This window comes from Bombina bombina, chromosome 1, assembly GCF_027579735.1.
Source record: "Bombina bombina isolate aBomBom1 chromosome 1, aBomBom1.pri, whole genome shotgun sequence".
Taxonomy (NCBI): Eukaryota; Metazoa; Chordata; class Amphibia; order Anura; family Bombinatoridae; genus Bombina; species Bombina bombina.
The window spans coordinates 1,177,157,558-1,177,179,147 of NC_069499.1; the positions used below are offsets into that span (position 1 = coordinate 1,177,157,558).

General features: G+C 37.0%; 1 protein-coding gene across 2 annotated transcripts in view; it reads left to right on the forward strand.

Annotated features, from left to right (window-relative positions):
* Positions 1 to 12,128: 12,128 nt before the first annotated feature.
* LOC128646942 (tRNA N(3)-methylcytidine methyltransferase METTL2) overlaps positions 12,129 to 21,590 on the forward strand; it is a 75,372-nt gene continuing 65,910 nt past the window's right edge. Inside the window, exons 1-4 of one of the 2 annotated variants that reach the window (XM_053699754.1) lie at positions 12,129 to 12,183; positions 13,203 to 13,461; positions 13,564 to 13,655; positions 13,734 to 13,942. In XM_053699754.1, coding sequence (XP_053555729.1) covers positions 13,244 to 13,461; positions 13,564 to 13,655; positions 13,734 to 13,942 — 519 coding nt within the window. In that variant the 5' untranslated portion in view covers positions 12,129 to 12,183; positions 13,203 to 13,243. Of the gene's footprint in view, positions 12,184 to 12,221; positions 12,242 to 13,202; positions 13,462 to 13,563; positions 13,656 to 13,733; positions 13,943 to 21,590 lie in introns of those variants that run through there. The other variant, XM_053699760.1, reaches the window with a different exon arrangement.

The following is a 21,590-nucleotide window of genomic DNA, read 5'->3' on the forward strand; positions in this document are numbered from 1 at the left end:
CACCTCATATATTTTACCTTTTTTGAATAAGTAACTGGTATTTTAAAAGGGTTAAAATTATTTGGGCCACTCCTTTCTGTGTGGATATATACAGGGAGTGAACCCCATCATACAATCCACATGTTTTCAGACTGGCCCAACAGTTTCTATAGCAAACAAACTGATGCCAACCTTGTCACTTCATATATTTTATCTTTTCTGAATAAGTAACTGGCATTTTAAAAGGGTTAAAATTCTTTGTGCCACTCATTTCTCTGTGTGTGTGTGTGTATATATATATATATATATATATATATATATATATATATATATATATATATATATATATATATATATATTAGGGCATTAGCCATTTAATAGGATAGACATGTTCTCAGCCTGGCCAAACACTTTTTATGGCAAACAAAACTGGTGCCAACACTGCCACTTCATATATTTTTCCTTTTCTGAATAAGTAACTGGCATTTTAAAAGGGTTAAAATCCTTTGTGCCACTCATTTCTATGTGTGTGTGTGTATATATATATATATATATATATATATATATATATATATATATATATATATATATATATATATATATAAATAAAAAGAGACAAAGTGCACTCCTAACTTGCAGAACCAGGCCTTGGGTGCAACAAAAAAAGGTATCAAATATAAACAGAAGGAAGTGCACTCCAAAGGGCTTGTATTTAAATATTCACCATTATTGTGAACGTTTTCGAGCCTATGCAGCTCGTCCTCAGACAGGCAGGATATGAACAGTTACACTTTCCACCACCGTGAATAAATACCCCTCCTACTCCTACGTCACATTCTTTTGTGACGTAGGAGTAGGAGGGGTATTTATTCACGGTGGTGGTAAGTGTAACTGTTCATATCCTGCCTGTCTGAGGACGAGCTGCATAGGCTCGAAAACGTTCACAATAAAGGTGAATATTTAAATACAAGCCCTTTGGAGTGCACTTCCTTATGTTTATTATATATATATATATATATATATATATATATATATATATATATATATATATATATATATATATATATATATATATATATATATATATATATATATATATATATATATATATATATATATATATATATATATATATATATAAATATATATATATAAAGGGCCTGAGCCATTTAATTGGATAGACATGTTCTCAGCCTGGCCAAACACTTTTTATGGCAAACAAACTGGTGCCAACACTGCCACTTCATATATTTTTCCTTTTTTGAAAAAGTAACTGGTATTTTAAAAGGGTTAAAATCCTTTGGGCCACTCATTTATTTGTGGATATATAAAGGGCCTGAACCCTTTAATAGGATAGATATGAGCTCAGCGTGGCCCAACACTTTTTATGGCAAACAAACTGGTGCCAACCTTGCCACTTTATATATTTTTCATTTCTGAAAAAGTAACTGGTATTTGGAAAGAGTTCAAATCCCTTTGGCCACTCATTTATGTGTGGATATATACAGGGCGTGAGCTTCTTCATACATTCCACATGTTTTTAACCTGGCCCAATGGTTTCTAAGACAAACAAATTGGTGCCAACCTTGCCACTTCATATATTTTACCGTTTCTGAATAAGTAACTGGTATTTGAAAAGGGTTAAAATCCTTTGGGCCACACATTTCTGTATATATATATATATATATATATATATATATATATATATAACATGGAAGGGAACTGCACTCCAAGACCGGATCAGGTACACATCCCAGTAACATCCAGCCCTGGGTGCTAAATAGCACTCCAAAAAAGCTGTGATGTCACCAGAGCCACAGGCAGTTAACCCCAGTCCGGAATGGGTGCAAGAACCAAGGGAGATTACAAATAAAAAGTAATACAACACATAGAAACACCCAGCACTCACCAGCTAGCTCACAGCTAAGATAAAATCACAACTGGAAAGGTTAGTCACCGCATCTGGCCAAATGGGAAAGCTCAGGCACCACGTCAAGGTCCCTTCCTTAGCCTGAGTCCCTAACACAGGCACACCATTATGCGAGCTCACAAAGCTAAACAAACTGAGAACAAAGAAGGGGTGCACAGGTGGCTGTAATCACCCATAGAAAATACAAAACATGGAAGGGAACTGGACTCCAAGACCGGATCAGGTACACATCCTGTGACTCAGTAACATCCAGCCCTGGGTGCTAAATAGCACTCCAAAAAAGCTGTGATGTCACCAGAGCCACAGGCAGTTAACCCCAGTCCGGAATGGGTGCAAGAACCAAGGGAGATTACAAATAAAAAGTAATACAACACATAGAAACACCCAGCACTCACCAGCTAGCTCACAGCTAAGATAAAATCACAACTGGAAAGGTTAGTCACCGCATCTGGCCAAATGGGAAAGCTCAGGCACCACTGGTGACATCACAGCTTTTTTGGAGTGCTATTTAGCACCCAGGGCTGGATGTTACTGAGTCACAGGATGTGTACCTGATCCGGGCTTGGAGTGCAGTTCCCTTCCATGTTTTGTATTTTCTATGGGTGATTACAGCCACCTGTGCACCACTTCTTTGTTCTCAGTTTGTTTAGCTTTGTGAGCTCGCATGATGGTGTGCCTGTGTTAGGGACTCAGGCTAAGGAAGGGACCTTGACGTGGTGCCTGAGCTTTCCCATTTGGCCAGATGCGGTGACTAACCTTTCCAGTTGTGATTTTATCTTATCTGTGAGCTAGCTGGTGAGTGCTGGGTGTTTCTATGTGTTGTATTACTTTTTATTTGTAATCTCCCTTGGTTCTTGCACCCATTCCGGACTGGGGTTTACTGCCTGTGGCTCTGGTGACATCACAGCTTTTTTGGAGTGCTATTTAGCACCCAGGGCTGGATGTTACTGAGTCACAGGATGTGTACCTGATCCGGTCTTGGAGTGCAGTTCCCTTCCATGTTTTGTATTTTCTATGGGTGATTACAGCCACCTGTGCACCCCTTTTTTGTTCTCAGTTTGTTTAGCTTTGTGAGCTCGCATGATGGTGTGCCTGTGTTAGGGACTCAGGCTAAGGAAGGGACCTTGACGTGGTGCCTGAGCTTTCCCATTTGGCCAGATGTGGTGACTAACCTTTCCAGTTGTGATTTTATCTTAGCTGTGAGCTAGCTGGTGAGTGCTGGGTGTTTCTATGTGTTATATATATATATATATATACACTGCGAGCCCCTTGATACAATCCACATGTTTTCAGCCTGGCCCAACCCTTTTTATGGCAAACAAACTGGTGCCAACCTTGCCACTTCATATGTTTTTCCTTTTTCTGAATAGGTAACTGGTATTTTAAAAGGGTTTGAAATCCTTTGGGCCACTCATTTCTATGTGAATATATAAAGGGCCTAAACCCTTTAATAGGATAGATATGATCTTAGCCGGGTCCACATTTCTGTGTAGATATATAGAGGGCATGAGCCCCTTTATACAATCCACGTTTTTTAGCCTGGCCCAATGGTTTCTATGGCAAACAAACTGGTGCCAACCTTGCTATTTCATATATTTTACCATTTCTGAATAAGTAACTGGTATTTTGAAAGGGTTAAAATCCTTTGGGCCACTCATGTCTGTGTGGATATATACAGGCCATTAGCCCCTTTATATGATCCTCATGTTATCAGCCTAGCCCAACAGTATGGCAAACAAACTGGTGCCAACCTTGCAACCTCATATTTTTTACCCTTACTGAATAAGTAACTTATTTTAAAAGGGTAAAAATCCTTTGGGTCACTCATTTCTGTGTGGCTATATACAGGTTCTAAACCCCTTCATAGAATAAACATGATCTCAGCTTGGCCCAACTTCTTTTGTAGCAAAGAAACTGGTGCCAACGTTGCCATCTCATATTTGTTTCCTTTACTGAATAAGTAACTGGTATTTTGAAAGGGTTAAAATCCTTTGGCCCACTAATTTCTGTGTGGATATAGATATATATATATATATATATATATATATATACACACACACACACACAAGGCGTGAACTCCTTCATACAAACAAAATGTTTTCAGACTGGCCCAATGCTCTTTATGGCAAACAAACTGGTGCCAACTTTGCCACCTAATTTATTTTAACCTTTTCTTAAAAAAGTAACTGGTATTTTAAGAGTTAAAGTCTTTTTTGACACCTATTTCTGTATGGATATGTACAGGGCATGAACCACTTCATAAGATAGACATGTTCTCAGCCTGGCCCAATGCTTTTTTTGACAAACAAGCTGATGCCAACCTTGCCAAATCACATATGTTCCCTTTTCTAAATAAGTAACTTGTATTTTAAAAGGGTTTCTTTGCCATATAAATCTTTGGGCTAGTCTAAAAACATGTGGATTGTATAAAGGATCTCACGCCCTGCATATATCCACACAGAAATCAGTAGCCCAAATTATTTTAACCCTTTTAAAACACAAGTTACTTATTTATAAAAGGCAAAATATATGAAGTGGCAAGGTTGGCACCAGTTTGTCATAGAACCCATTGTGCCAGTCTGAAAAAAATTGAATGTATAAAAGGGCTCACGCCCTGTATATATCCACACAGAAATTAGTGGCCCAAATTATTTTAACCCTTTCAAAATACCAGTAACTTATTCAGAAAAGGTAAAAATATATGAAGTAGCAAGGTTGGCACCAGTTTGTTTGCCATAAAAAGTGTTGGGCCAGGTTAAGAAAATGTCTATCCTATTAAAGGGTTCAGGCCCTGTATATGTCTACACAGAAATAAGTGGCCCAAAGGATTTTAACCCTTTTTAAAATACTACTTATTCAGAAAAGGAAAAATATATTAAGTGGCAAGGTTGGCACCAGTTTGCCAAATAAATTATTGGGCTGTATGAAGAGGCTCATGTCCTGTATATATCCACACATAAATGAGTGGGCCAAAGGATTTAAATCCCTTTCAAAACACCAATTACTTATACAGAAAAGGTAAAATAAATGAGATGGCAACGTTGGCACTAGTTTGTTTGCTACAAAAAGAGTTAGGCCAGGCTGAGATCATGTTTATTCTATGAGGGGGTTCATTCCCTATATATATCCCCACAGAAATTAGTAGCCCAAAGGATTTTAACTCTTTGAAAACACCAGTTACTTTTTTAGAAAATATAAAATATATGAAGTGTCAAGGTTGGCACCAGTTTTTTCCCCATAGAAACCATTGTGCCAGTATGAAAACATGTGGATTGTATGAAGGGGTTCACGCCCTGTATATATCCCTACAGAATAAAGTGGCCCAAAGGATTTTAACCCTTTCAAAATACCAGTTACTTATTCAGAAAATGTAAAATATATGAAGTGGCAATGTTGGCACCAGTATACTTGCCATAAATAGCATTGGGCCAGGCTGAGAACATGTATATCCTATGAAGGGGCTCAGGACCTGAATATATCCACACAGAAATGAGTGGCCTAAATGATTTAACCCTTTAAAAATACCAGTTACTTATTCGGAAAAGGTAAAATATATGAAGTGGCAAGGTTGGCACCAGTTTGTGGGCCATAAAAACTGTTGAGCCAGTCTGAAAACATGTGGATTGTATGAAGGGGCTGACGCCCTGTACATATCCACACAGAAATGAGTGATCCAAAGGATTTTAACCCTTTTAAAATACTACTTATTAAGAAAAGGAAAAATATATTGAGTGGCAAGGTTGGCACCAGTTTGTTTGCCATAGAAACCATTGGGTCAGACTGATATGCTACAGGATATTTTTTCTCTGTGAAAGGCATAATGTGCTAAAAGAGACTGCACCCTGAGTGGCACTGGCCTTGTGGACAAGTACGGAAGTTTTTCTAGATATTGTTCTGTCTCAGTTTAGTCCGTCTCTCTATTTTCTTGTTTTTATGAAAATTACTCTTAGGTCTCCCTATGAGTAAAAAGGGGAAACCAGACGTGGGCTCCTTGCACATATGCCCTAGAGAGATGCAACTGCACCTCACTGACGAGGCCCAAGAGAGGCAGAAACGTATGTCTGGGGTTTGTTGTTTTCTCTTGTTCAGAGAAGAATTGCCTGGTATTTCGGCACTGGACTATCATTGGGCAGGGTCAGACTGATATGCTACAGGATATTTTTTCTCTGGGAAAGGCATAATGTGCTAAAATAGACTGCACACTGAGTGGCACTGGCCTTGTGGACAAGCATGGAAGTTTTTCTAGCTTTTGTTCTGTCTCAGTTGTGCGTCTATTTTCTTGTTTTCAGGCTGAGAACGTGTCTATCCTATGAAGGGGTTTGCGCCCTGTATATACCCACACAGAAATGAGTGGCCCAAAGGATTTTAACCCTTTCAAAATACCAGTTACTGTTTCAGAAAAGGAAAAACATAGGACGTGGCAAGGTTGGCACCAGTTTGTTTGCCATAAAAAGTGTTGTGCCAGGCTAAGAACAAGTCTATCCTATTAGAGGTTTCAGGTCCTTTATGTATCTACACAGAAATGAGTGGCCCAAAGGATTTTAACCCTTTTAAAATATCAGTTACTTGTTCAGGAAAGGTAAAATATATGAAGTGGAAAGGTTGGCACCAATTTTTCGCCATAGAAACCGTTGGGCCAGCCTGAGAAGATGTCTATCCTATAAAGGGGTTTGCCCCCTGTATATATCCACAAAGAAATGAGTGGCCCAAAGGATTTTAACCCTTTCAAAATACCAGTTACTTATTCAGAAAAGGAAAAATATATGAAGTGGCAACGTTGGCAACAGTTTGTTTGCCATACAAACTGTTGGGCAAGGTTGAGAACATATGGGTTCACACCCTGTATATATCCACACAGAAATGATTAGTCCAAATGATTTTAACCCTTTCAAAATACAAGTTACTTATTCAGAAAAGGTAAAATATATGAAGTGGCAAGATTGGCACCCGTTCATTTGCCTTAGAAACCGTTGGGCCAGGCTGAAATCATGAGGATTGTATGAAGGGGCTCACACACTGTATACATCCACATAGAATTCAATGGCCCAAAGGTTTTAACCCTTTCAATATACAAGTCACTTATTCAAAACATAACCAAAATTGTGCCATGTTTTACATCTGTTTATTGCAATATAATATGTATTTGTATAAAATATAAGTTTGTTTAGGTTTCGGGAAATTCTATTTCATTTAAAATAAAAATAATGCTACATACTGGCAAACCCGCTATGACACTACTTGGTCCCCGAATACTGGGGCAAACGCAAGTTAGATATCTCTACACTGTTTATTCCTAGGACGGAAATCCTCTCTCTACCTCCTACACCCCGCTCTACCTCCCCCCCCCCCTTTACCAATCTACTCACTTTGGAGAGAATTATATTATGTTTACTCTACATAATTTGAACAAATACCAACCTTGAATGTTTGAACTGCTTGGATTACCTGTTTACGTCTTATGTAGGAGCCTGCGTGCTCCAAGCACAATTTCTATTTTATTTTTGTACCTGAAGGTAATTTATCTCAATAAAATCTTTTAAAACTTAAAAAAAAAAAAAAATAATAATGCTACATATTTTGTTTATACAGCTTTATTTAGCCGATTGTAATCAGTTGCCGAATAAGAATCTGGCTGAATAAGAAGCCAACTTCAGCGAATAAGAAGCCAACTTAAGCCTCGTGTTTTAGGGGTAGATTTATTAAAAGGTGAATTGTAGGCTTACTATTTATTAAGTCTGTAGCTGATATGTATGCCACAACTTCCTAGCCCCTCTCTACCAATTTAGAGTTGTGGATGAAACTCACCCTGAGAAAGGGGAGGGGGCATTGCACGAGCGCTAAATATGAAGACTGAATACTATCTCTTTCTTGGCTAAAATAATAATAATCTGTTAAAAATATATTTTTAGGTACAATTTGCAGCAGGGCAATCAAGAATGGAAGCTATGGGAGAAGTGACCAAACACACGGACGATTTACATCCAAAAATACCTTAAATGGACAGTCTAGTCAAAAATAAACTTTCATGATTCAGATAGGACATGTAATTTTAAACGACTTTCCAATTCACTTTTATCATCAATTTTGCTTTGTTCTCTTGGTATTCTTAGTTGAAAGCTAAACCTAGGTAGGCACAAATACTAATTTCTTAGCCCTTGAATGCCCCCCTCTTATCTGAATGCATTTTGACATTTGTTCACAACTAGAGGTAGGGGTGCCTAAAATAATCGATTCTGTGATGCATCGCGATGCAGCCTGTTAACGATGCTGCATCGATGCAGTGCAGATCAGAATCGATTCAGGGGTGACATCATCGCGCAACGTCACATGACCCCGCCTCTCTCACATAGCAGACGAGCCGACAGCATTTGTGTCAGGATTAATCTGGTTACAGCCCCCAGCTACACCACATCAGGACTTGCTGTGCACACTGCGCAGATATCTGACCCAGAGAGCATTACCAATAGACCTCCTCTCACACACAAATGTTCCGGTCAGGACTTTTTATGACACCTATCCTAAAGAGCCGACAGCAGCCTCATGTAAACAGTGAATCTTTTCTTGTATTATCGATTCACTGTTTACTGTTGCGGTCTCTGCTGCATGTTTCCTCTCTGTCAGACCCCTAGCCCAAACGAGCATTTGAGGGTTGCTGTAAAACTTTTGACTTACTGTATCTAATAGCAAACCTCAAATGCTCGTTTGGGCTAGGGGTCTGACAGAGAGGAAACATGCAGCAGAGACCGCAACAGTAAACAGTGAATCGATAATACAAGAAAAGATTCACTGTTTACATGAGGCTGCTGTCGGCTCTTTAGGATAGGTGTCATAAAAATTCCTGACCGGAACATTTGTGTGAGAGAGGAGGTCTATTGGTAATGCTCTCTGGGTCAGGTTTCAGATGTCTGCATGTACTCCGTGAGAATGTTTGAGTGAGTACACTGCTGCTGGTTTTCCTTTGTAAAATAAATCTACAGATACATTTCTGTGCATATTGTAGTATTATGTTTATAAGTGCTCTTCCATCTTACACAGTTGTTTAAAAGATTATTATATATATACACACAATATATATATATATATATAGTGTGTATGTATATATCTCTCTATCTATATATATATATATCTCTATCTATATATATACACACACTATATATATATATATATATATATATATATATAAATGTGTGTATATATGTGTGTGTATATATATATATATGTATATATATATATATATATATATATATATATATATATATATATAAAATATGGAATAGAACAAGATCATGAAAATCATGGGCAGTAATCGTGATGCACCGCAGAATCGAATCGTATCGAATCGTTACGATGATAATCGTAATCGAATCGTGAGACAAGTGAAGATGCGCAGCTCTAACTAGAGGGCATTAGTTCATGTGTGTCATATAAACATTGTGGTCATGCCCAGGGTCGGCTCTAAGGGGGGGCATTGGGGGGCAATGCCCCCCCAAATGGAATGCTGTGCCCCCCAGGGCAAAAGAAGTGATTTAAAAAAAAAAAAAAAAAAAGTGACGGAACATCCAGGGTCCCAAATGTCGCATCAACCATTTGCAGCCACTGGGGGGCCCAGCTAATCTCTTTACTCTCCTCTATTTACAACCAGATAACAAATAAGTTGCATTTCCCTGCTGGTGCTCTCACAGTTAACCTAGGGCTTGCAATGCCCCTCCTCCTGCTAGCCCACTTACTACAGAGCTGAAGTGAGATGACATCATCAGACCTCTGCAGGAAGTGCTGGGAGAAGCTAACAGTCAGTGAGAGGGAAGGGAAGTATGTTGGTGAAAACACAGTCGTATAACCAATGTGTGTGTGAGAGTAGTATCCCTTCCCTATTGTGCTTTATATCCTGGCAGCCACAGATAAAGAGGCAAATTGGGAATTCATTGGTTTCCCCACTGCAGGTCACACAAAACAAGTGTGCATTGTGCCTGCTTTATCTGCAGTGATCAGCGTAAAATGTGTGTCAGATTACAGGACCTCAAATACACACACTTCAAATGTAGCTGTGGGACAATGAGTGAAATAGCCTTATGTTTATTATTTACATGTTTCAAAACAACTCCAATTTATCCCCAAGGTTGTTTTATTTTATATATATATAAAATATATATATATTGTTTGTGTATGTGTGTTTGTATATACATATATACCGTGTGTGTGTGTGTGTATATATATATGTATGTATATATATATATATATATATATATATATATATATATATATATATATATATATATATATAACTTCCATGTGTGTCTGCACTCACAATGCAATAGGGACATCAACCAGGGTGCCAAGTCAGGTATATCAATAATCCATTATAGAAGAGGACTGCACTCACTGGATTTGGTATATAAAATAAAAAAACGTATTAAGGTGACGTTTCGGGGTACGCAGACCCCTTCCTCAGACCAGATGTTGAAGACAACTATGTCACCTGGTCTGAGGAAGGGGTCTGCGTACCCCGAAACGTCACCTTAATAATTTTTTTTATTTTATATACCAAATCCAGTGAGTGCAGTCCTCTTCTATAATGGATTATATATATATATATATATATATATATATATATATATATACTGTGTGTATATATATATATATATATATATATAATTTGTGTGTATATACATACTGTATATACTGTGTGTGTGCTGGTAATGGTAAATATCATTAATAATATCTGTACAAGTAGTGTACTGCTTGGCACTCAAACTTATTGTCACATAAAAGCTTATTTGATCATTAGTAGGGTCATTGGTAGAGCTACACATGCAAACAGTGTCCACTGGCTGTGTCATATGTGGGAGACATTCCTGAGATATGACAAATGTAACCCCTGCACTGCCATAAATCTGGTAAATGTAACTGCTGCGGCACTGCCAGACATCTTATAAATGTAACCCCTATACTCCTTGAGATATGACACATGTAACCGCTGCACTTCCAGAAATATAAACAAATCTAACTCCTGCACAGCCAGAGATCTGATAAATGTAACCCCTGGACTGCCACAGTAGGTCTGCTCTTATTTTGACTCATACATGCTTTTTAAATGCGTGCCCCCTCGTGGAAAAAAAATGCCCCCCCCCATTTCATTCGTTCTGGAGCCGACCCTGGTCATGCCTGTGGAATTACCTAGGAGTCAGAACTGATTGGCTAAAATACAAGTCTGTCAAAAGAAATTAAATAAGGGGACAGTCTGCAGTGGCTTAGATACAAGGTAATCACAGAGGTAAAAAAAAAAGTGTATTAATATAGCTATAGGTTATGCAAAACTGGGGAATGGGTAATAAAGGAATTATTTACCTTTTAAACAATAACAAAATGCTGGTGACTGTAGACTGTCCCTTTAAGTGGATAACACAATATGCGCAGTATGTTAAATATTGTACTATTTAGTCTAATTTATAAACTGCACACATTTCACCAGATTATATGTTATTGTATTACTCACCTGTGAGTGGTTATATTGTGGTTACAGTTAACCCAAGAGAGGACTACAACACCTTACAAAACAACGTGTTACAAAAGCTTACTAACCTATTACATGTAACTGGCACACCCGCTATAATGCGGCAGCCACCAAACGGTGTGAAATCTGCACCGAGTATGCAAAGACTTTTCCTGCATCAGCAGTGTCAAATTCATCTCAAGCATTACGCAAATGACAATTTATATCCATAAATGTGTTTTTTTGAATGCAAGAAATGAATCCAACGTTTAGATTTTGGAACCTACCAATCTAAATAACATTTTTACAACTTTTACTATGTTGGGGTTTTTTTTCATGACACCAACAATAACCAGGAGTTTCAGGGTGAATCATTAAAAACTGACGCTGGTTCGAAAACAACAGTGGTTGGAGGAAACAACAGGGAACGTTAGTTGACCTAAGATAAAATGCGGTTCACCAAACAACTGGTCATCGCTCATTTCCACTGCTTAACACAAAACTCAGTCAGCAGCCGATACAGACTACAGGAAGTACATCATTATCAATATAGATGCAGCTCCCTTTATAACGCATCTACCTATAGCATGACATCTTCCCCGTCAAGTAAACTATTACTTATGGTTTAGTTAATGTCACTCCTCCTTAGCTCGCCCCTTTGTTTCTCAAGCAGCGTCAGACTCTATTCCCTACACGAGGTCTCCTCCCTTGTCCCCTCCTCTTCCTGCATCCAGACCACGCTAGATCCTGTCACTGACTGCAATACACCAGGGGTTGTCATAAGGTAATACCTCTCGTCCAGTTGTGTTACTTTCTACTGATACCTTCACATTTCTTTAGCTGTTTGTATTGTTTCTCTTATGCTGGCAATTAACCTACAATCACCATGTTCAGCTCTGGACCAGTAGCACATTTGTACATTTAATTGCTGCTCCTTTATTTTTTGATAGCATTTACACAGTCAGAAATGTGTGTAGGGTGTTTACATTGTATTTGTTTGTGGAGCAGCTTTTAAAATATGTTCAATTATCAATGGTTAATCTTTTCTTAAAATGTTTGTAAACTTTGATGTATTAAAGCCCAGTATAAAAAATATTCTTAAAAACAGGACACTGTTATTTATTTGGTACTGGGCTTTAATTCATTAAAGTTTACAATCACTTTAAATGGAACTAGGGGCTCTTTCTAAAGTAGCTTTTTACTAGTTTTTATAGGAATGGTGTGGAGATTAAATAATGATAAAATGTACCTTGATTAACTTAACTGATTCAACTTCTCTACTCAGACATCTACCTGTCTTTAGGGGTTGTTTTTGGAGAATCTGTGCTGTAATCAGTGCCTGTTTGAGTAGTTTAAATGGACAGTAAAGTCATAATTAGACATTCATGATTTAGGAAGAACATACAATTTTAAACAACTTTCCAATTTACTTCTATTATTTAATTTACTTCTCTTTTTATCCAATGCTGAAAGGTTTATCTAGGAAAGCTCAGGAGTAGCAAAGAACCTAGGTTCTATCTGCTAATTGGTGGCTCCATATATATACCTATTGTCATTGGTTCACTCATGTGTTCAGTTAAAAAACAGTATTGCATTGCTGCTCCTTCAACAAATGATACCAATAATATGAAGCACATTTGATAATAGAAGTAAACTGGATAGTTGTTTAACATTGTATGTTCTACCTAAATCATGAAAAAAAAATGCTGGGTTTCATGTCCCTTTATGATTTTCATTCATACAATATTGGATTATGTGCTAAGTAATTTGCTCAGTTACTGTTTTAATTCATATTCATGCCAGGTAATGCCCTGTCAACAAAGTGCCCAGACGGTCACAGTCACATGTCTCTCCTCCTCACATGTGTGGGCTTTAGGGTGAGACACTTGTGGTTCAATTGGAACTCTGCTGGTTGGCTGTCCTGCCCTTTGGCCAGAGAACAACTACAGTCTTGCACGATTTCAGCGTCTGCAGTGAGGCATTCCAAAATGGAAGACAAGAGGCCACAATTTGGAAACAGGCATCTGACTGACCCAAACCAAGTGTTCCAACATAATGCATGGTGAGGAGGGATAGATAGTGGTTATAGAAGAGGCATTGTTATGGGTAACTCTTACAGAAATGTATTTATTTGTTTTTTGTTGATTGCGTAAATTTATCTTAGGGACAATGTTCAGTGGTCTGACGAGCAGGAATCAGCAGCTCGTAAGAAAGTTCAAGAAAACAGCTGCCAGCCTGTACCCCCAGAAAAACAAGGTATTATCCTCAAGATAATTGGATGGTTAAGTCCGAGGCTTGAAGATAGTTTTTGACAATCTCTTTATATATTTTCAGATGAGTATGAAAATAAAGCAAGTGGCTTCTGGGATGATTTTTACACAATTCATGAAAACAGGTTCTTCAAAGACAGACACTGGCTGTTTACAGAGTTTCCTGAATTGTCATCAAGCTCCAGCACTAGTCTACCATTACAGGAGGAGCAGATAAAGGATAATGGAGGGGGTGCATTCCCAGGAGCCTCTGCTTCATACCGCATCATGGAGGTAATGCTCCCCCATTTAAACATTTTTATATATGAAAAGAAAACAAAAAGTGTTGCACTAGACTATACACTCACAGCCTATCCTGGGAAACCCTTCCACAAGAATAACCAATAGGATTATACAGATAAAAGAAAATAGGATGGCGCAAAAGCAGAGTGTAATATAAAGTGTGGCCAACAAAAGTGGTTCCTGATTGAAAAAGATTCCTTATAGAAATAAAAACATCAAAAAGAAGAGAGAGTGTAATTTACTCTAAGGTATACTAAGAAGAAAAGTATAATCTATCAAAAAGTGCGAAGAAGTATTCCCGGGTACAAATTAAAGTGTTCCTGAGTCTATTGCGTTAAATACAATGTATATACAAAGTGCTTAAAAGAAGGAAAATATGTGTATAAAAAGGCTACTACTAACTTCCAAGAGCATAGAGATGTGAGTTTGTATCAGCTAGTTCTCTTATATATGGATGGTAGTACAAAGTAGTGATCCCAGCATTGATGTCAAGTCTATACACACCGTAAGAAATCCCAGCATATACCTTCTTACTGATGGATGCAAGACAGGGATTATTATGACAGGATGGATGCGGTGTAAACAGATTGCAGTATACTTTTAAAATCACAAGTGGCTGTATATCCAGCACCAGTACTCACTGTTATGTGGTAAATGAGCTGTTGTGTAGCTTCCTCTGAGCGTAGTCAGAAAACCTGCACTTAATGCATATGCACGCAGGTGAAATCTAGTGTCTCTGATACCGCCCTGTTTGCTTGTCGGATAGGATTTCTTTGCTAAAAAATTTCTTTCAGGATAAAGCGAGTCTGGCCAAACTCTTCCAAAAAAAAAATCTTGAAAAAGCCCTATCTAAGGGTGAAACGCATTGAACCTTACCAGTTGTTACTAACAAATCCACTCTACTCACACAGCGTCTTATGTGGAAGAGTTTGGCCAGACTCGCTTTATCCTCAACAAAGAAATTTTCAGCAAGGAAATCCTATCCGACAAGTAAACAGGGCGGTATCAGAGACACTAGATTTCACCAGCGTGCATATGCACTAAGTGCAGGTTTTCTGACTACGTTCAGAGGAAGCTACACCACAGCTCATTTACCACATAACAGTGAGTACTGGTGCTGGATATACAGCCACTTGTGATTTTAAAAGTATACTGCAATCTGTTTACACCGCATCCATCCTGTCATAATAATCCCTGTCTTGCATCCATCAGTAAGAAGGTATATGCTGGGATTTCTTACGGTGTGTATAGACTTGACATCAATGCTGGGATCACTACTTTGTACATATATAAGAGAACTAGCTGATATGAATTCACATCTCTATTGTTGGAAGTTACTATACGCTAGTAAGCTTAAAGGACAATATTCTTAATATTATCTTTCGAAGTTGGATGATATAATTTGGATGTACTAAAGAGAGTTATATTGGTGTTACAAGGTACACCCAATATAAATGTGTGTGTGTGTGTGTGTATATATATATATATATATATATATATATATATATATATATATATATATATATATATATATATATATATATATATATATATATATATATATATACACGTTACATGTGTGGAATAGGAGAGAGAGAACTAATACACATAGGGAGAATAACAGAAGAAATTACAGTCAACACAAGGGTAATCATAAGAATAAAGGAAAAAAGAAAGTAACATTTTCTGATACAGATGCAGCGTCTACTGATGACAACAGTGGAGATAACGATAGCCAGTACAACAGAGACACAACTAATAGACAAACTAGCACACAACAAAACATACAAAAAGGAAAAATAAATACAGATGCACAGGGGGCTAGGAGCAAAATAGCTCAGAACAAACAAACTTACAAGAATCCCATGCACTTAGCCATAGCGCAGAAAGCTGATAAAGCAGATTCAGCCAGAATTAAATTTGACCAAGCTTTTTTAGTGACAGCTCCTCCACAAACACAGAGAGATACAATACCGGTTATAAAACAAATAGCAGTAGGAGAAAACAAAAACAGACAAGGGCAAATGAACAGATATCAATTGAGAGCCAAGAAGAATTTAGAACAGACAACACATCAATAGTTATCAATCTTTCTGACATCCTGTTGACACCTACACAAGAAAAAGTACTAAATTATGGTTTGAATTTTGTACCAACAGCAAAATTCAATATATTAAATACCATAGTTGATGTCAACAGGATGGTCCGAAATCTGACCCTCAAAAAACATTATTATAACGCACAAGAAACAGTAGTAGTGACAGAGGAAAATCCAATAGCTGAGGAAACTACATCAGAAACACAATTAGATTTTCAGGATTCATGTGCAAGGGAGACCCTAATGAGCCTCTTAAGTGAGCAAGTAAATATTGAGGAAAAAAATTCACACACAGGTTTTAAATCTAAATCTACCTTTTACCCTATTCAATCTAGGGGCACAATCTTAGAACAATTTCAAGAGAGAGTAGTCGAAGATTTGGAACAACTAAATACAGTCAGCAGCCCCCATCATGATACTAATTTAACAAGAAAAGAGAAAACGGCTCTAAAAGAACTTGCAGAAAATGACAATATAGTCATTAAAAAAATCAGATAAAGGGGGCAGTATAGTCGTATTAAACAAAACAGATTATGACAAAGAAATAATGAGACAGCTCAATGATACCAACAATTACCAAGTACTAAAAGGGGACCCAAAATCAAATTATATACTCCAACTCTCCCATTTACTGGATGAGGGCTTAGCAAATGTTTTTTTAAATAAAGCTACACATGATTATTTGATCAACAAACAACCCAAGACCCCGGTATTTCACATATTCCCGAAAGTACACAAAAGTACTGAGAAAGTGCAGGGGCGCCCCATAGTATCAGGGATGGGATCTCTATTGGAACCTGTATCAGAATGGGTGGACTCCATCTTACAGCCCTTAGTTCTTGACTTAACCAGTTATCTTAGGGACTCCACACATTTAATACAAAAATTGAAAAAGGTAACTTGGACTACCAAAAGTAGATGGCTAACGTTAGATGTGGTGTCACTCTATAGTAATATACCACATGTACTTGGTTTGGAAGCAGTAAAATATTTCTTACACACACGCAGCAATCTAGAGGAGGCCTTTCAGGAATATCTGTTGAGAATCATAGAATACCTTTTGACGCATAATTATTTCTCATATGGAGGGGTGTTCTACCTGCAGAGATGTGGCACAGCTATGGGGGCCAAATTTGCCCCCACGTACGCCAACCTATTTATGGGTTGGTGGGAGCTGTGCCACATCTATGCAGGTGGAAACCCCTTCAAGGAACACATTAAACTGTATAACAGATTTATTGACGACCTCATCCTAATATGGGAAGGGGACGATGCCTCAATAGAGAACTTTCTAAAATACATAGGAGCTAATAGAATGGGAGTTAGATTCAAACATGAACTACATAATAGAGAGATCAATTACTTGGACCTCACGCTACAAGGTGACATTACTAGTAGCACAATTGAGACAACTATATATAAAAAACCAATAACTAAAAATGCACTCTTGCATGCAAAGAGTAACCACCCTAAAGAAACATTTAGGGCCATAGCAAAAGGCCAACACATCAGAGTAAAAAACTGTTCTAATGAAGTAGACAATCTAAAGGAGGCTAAGATTTTAGACAAACAACTAAAAGATAGAGGCTATAATAAACAAACTATAAAAAATGCCCGTATGGCAGTGTCCTCAAAAGAACAGGAAGACTTGATTAAAACAAAACCAAAAAAGAAACTAGGTTTGATACTAATAGAATTAAGTTTGTTACACAATATTCGCCACAGTATAATCAAATATGTAATATAATAAAAAAGCATTTACCCATTTTGAAAGCTGACAGTAGCCTAGCAAAAATAATTGACAGAAACTGTTTATTTTCATATACGAGAGGCAAAACGATAGGGAACATAGTTTCCCCTACAAATTTAAAAACAAATAAACGAACAACTTGGTTACAATCTAAAGGACTCCATAAGTGTGGATATAGTGACTGCAAAGCCTGTAAACACGCAGATATAGGAAACACTTTCAAATTGATGAAGACTGGTGAAACATTCCAGATAAACAGACACTTAAACTGCAGAGACAAAGGGGTAGTGTATCTCATAGAGTGTAATATTTGTAAACTTCAATATATCGGTAAAACGGTAAGGGAAATAAGAAACCGGATTAGAGAGCATTTATCTAGGATCACGGTAGATACAGAAAAGAGCAGACAAAGAGAAGACAAACTCCTACCCATAACAAAGCACTTTATAGAGGTACATAATAGGAACACAAAATCACTCAAATGGACAGTAGTAGAAAAAATAATCCTAGACTCAAGAGGTGGTGATCTAGACAATATACTTAGTAAGAAAGAGGTATATTGGATGTTCCGCTTAAAAACAAATGTTCCCTATGGTTTTAACTCCAGGTTTGAACTCCTAAACTTTTTGGAATGAACCCATTAGTCTTATAGTCCCAGAATGGAAAATTTAAACCCTAATATCAACTAAGGGTCCAAACCAGAGTTTCTGTATTAATTTAAACCATTTCCTGTAATTTTATCTAAATGTAAAGAGAATAACAAGACGTTAAAAAATTAAAAACTAAAAATAGATAGGACTATTCTGCCATTTTTATATAGTTGACTGTAGACCATCATATATATATATATATATATATATATATATATATATATTAATGAAAAGAAAAAGTGGCAAAATTCACTATATAAGGGGCAGATAGACTTTATTTACTTTATTTATTTATTTATTTATTTAATTAATTGTTATATCTCATATTACAATAGACTCCAGAAGCCCCAATAAGATAGCATATACATACACATGTAGTCTTTTGTACCCCATACAAATTATAAATTGCAAACTGGATAATAGTGACATTAGGGGTTAACAGACAGTAATTAAATTGGGCAAGTGTGTTCTTAATTAACCTCATTACAATGTGTATATAGCTGTGCAGTTACTGCACCAGATCAGAGGTCTATGAGTACGGCTCAGCAGAGCTGAAACGCGTGAGACCTGATCTGATGCCCTTTTTTAAACCCTCATGCTTTGTATATGCTTTTAATATATACCAATAAATCTACAATTTTTATCTTACTCACGGCTGGAAACTCCTTTGTTTGTACTTGGATGGATATATATATATATATATTTACTGTTCATTTTTATTTGTGCGACATTATTTCATGTGCATGAGATCACCAAACATATTGCTGCACTAGAAATTTAGCCCTTTAATATGTGATATCATTCGTACTAGGATTCCTAACATTTAAAGTTGTAATTAGAATTTTCAGTCTACTTTTCATTTTACCCATGAATCTGCAGGGTTAATCTAATAAATTCTGTGCCCCTGTTCATTTTTATATTTTCGTTTTTATTCTCAGCTTATATCACTGGTTTATTTTTTATTTTGCTGAGTATTTGTGTATTTAGATATCCGATGTTTTGTAGCCTTTTTATACACATATTTTCCTTCTTTAAGCACTTTGTATATACATTGTATTTAACTCAATAGACTCAGGGACACTTTGTTTTGTACCCAGGAATACTTCTTCGCACTTTTTGATAGATTACACTTTTCTTCTTAGTATACCTTAGAGCAGTGCTTTCCAAACTGTGTGTCGGGACACACTAGTGTGTCGGCAGCAGTGTGTAGGTGTGTCCCTGCTTCAGCACAAATTTTTTTTAAATTTAATTTTTGTAAAAAAATTTTTTGTTTCTGACTTTCCTTCTGCCTCCTACGCATATCACATGGTTGACACGTGATTGATACCTAGGGGGTCACAGATCATAACCTATTGGTACAGCTCAGTGGAAACTGAAACTATTCCAATTGGCGGCACATTGGCTCCTGACTGCACGTGTAGTCTCCTTAATTGGCTTGTGACTGCATGTGTAGTCAGTGAGTGGGACAGCAGTGTGTTCGCAGCGTGGGCAGTAGTCAATCGGACTCACCGAGCTCTGAGTGCGGCAGCATAAACGCTGAGCAGAAGTCAGTGGGGTTTTTTTTGCAGCTAACTCCCAGTAGTGCATTGCTACTCCTGCTCTTGATATATGGATAGGAAGTGGAAGCTTAAAAATGCTTGATGATGAAATGTGTCTTTATCTAATATTCCACCAAATATTCAGAAATTGTGTATCCCATCAACCTCATACATCCCATTAAAATAGTAAGTAGTTATTGGTGTAGTTATTATAAACTTTTTTTTAATTCTTGCACATACATACTGTTACTTGTAAATACATTTAGTTATTATATAATTTATGTATGTGTCCGTATCTCTTAAAACAAGTTAGTTTAACCTCCTTTTTGCTAGTACAACTGATTTACTGTGTCACAAAATGATGTAGGTCTAAAAAGTGTGTCACCAAGATGAAAAGTTTGGAAAGCTCTGCCTTAGAGTAAATTACACTATCTCTTCTTTTTGATGTTTTTATTTCTATAAGGAATCTCTTTCAATCAGGAACCACTTTTGTTGGCCACACTTTATATTACACTCTGCTTTTGCGCTATCCTATTTTATTTTACCAACATTTTTATATATAAAATATATATTTCCGGACTCATAACATTTTTGACTTTTTCCTATCTTTAACATTGAGTTTACTGGTATCTTTTTCCCTCTGGGATAGTAGCTTTTAATCCCTGATTAGTAAACTATAGTAATATTTTTCCACCCCTGTATATCTGTATTATATATTATGCTTTTTATTGTTTGTTGAAATATAGGTCATTTGCATGAGGTCATACTGAGGTTCAGGAGCATGCGCATGTTTTCAGCACTGAATGGCAACAGTGTTTGCTACCATTTTTGTATTATTATTAATCCCTTCGCTATCGGGAATTTCAGAGAAAAAGTTGCCTAAAGTACAGAAGAATTTTTAGCATTTTTGATATTGCTCTGTTTAAACAGAAATAGGACTTTTGATTTACCTATCAAAACTATATATATTTTTAAAGTAGACAACTCAAGGTATTTATCTAGGCCAATTTTGCTGTATTCGATGCCACTATGTGGCCACCAGATACAATCAAAGAAAAAAATTAACTTTTTTTGCAAACTTTAGGTTTCTCACTGAAACTATTTACACATAACTACTGCAGTCATATGACAAATGGTTGTAAAAGCGTCCCCCTTTGTTCATAAATAGCAGACATGCATGACTTTGCCATTGTTTTTTGGCTATTAAAATGTAGCTTTACTTGAAATCCCTGGCAGTGAAGGTTAATTTTTGATGCAGAGTAGAGATCACTCTCCCACCTGACACCTCCCACTCCCTGATCCCTCCCAAACAGCTCTTTTTCCTTCTTCACCCCCCCCCCCCCCCCCACTATTTTAGGTACTGTCAGACAGCATGCAGTCCAGTGCTTTTTATATATTTTTTTTTATTACTATTTATTATTATTATTTTTTTTTTTTCTGTGTTACCTCCCTGATTCTCCACCTCCCACTAGTGGTGGCCATTTTGGGTACTGGCAGCCAGTACCCAGTTTTAAGAATAAGGAAGAACAGAGGAGCGCCTCATGTGTAGTCTCATTGAGTATATATGAATACAATATACAAAAAGCCAAGTGGGTACTCGCAT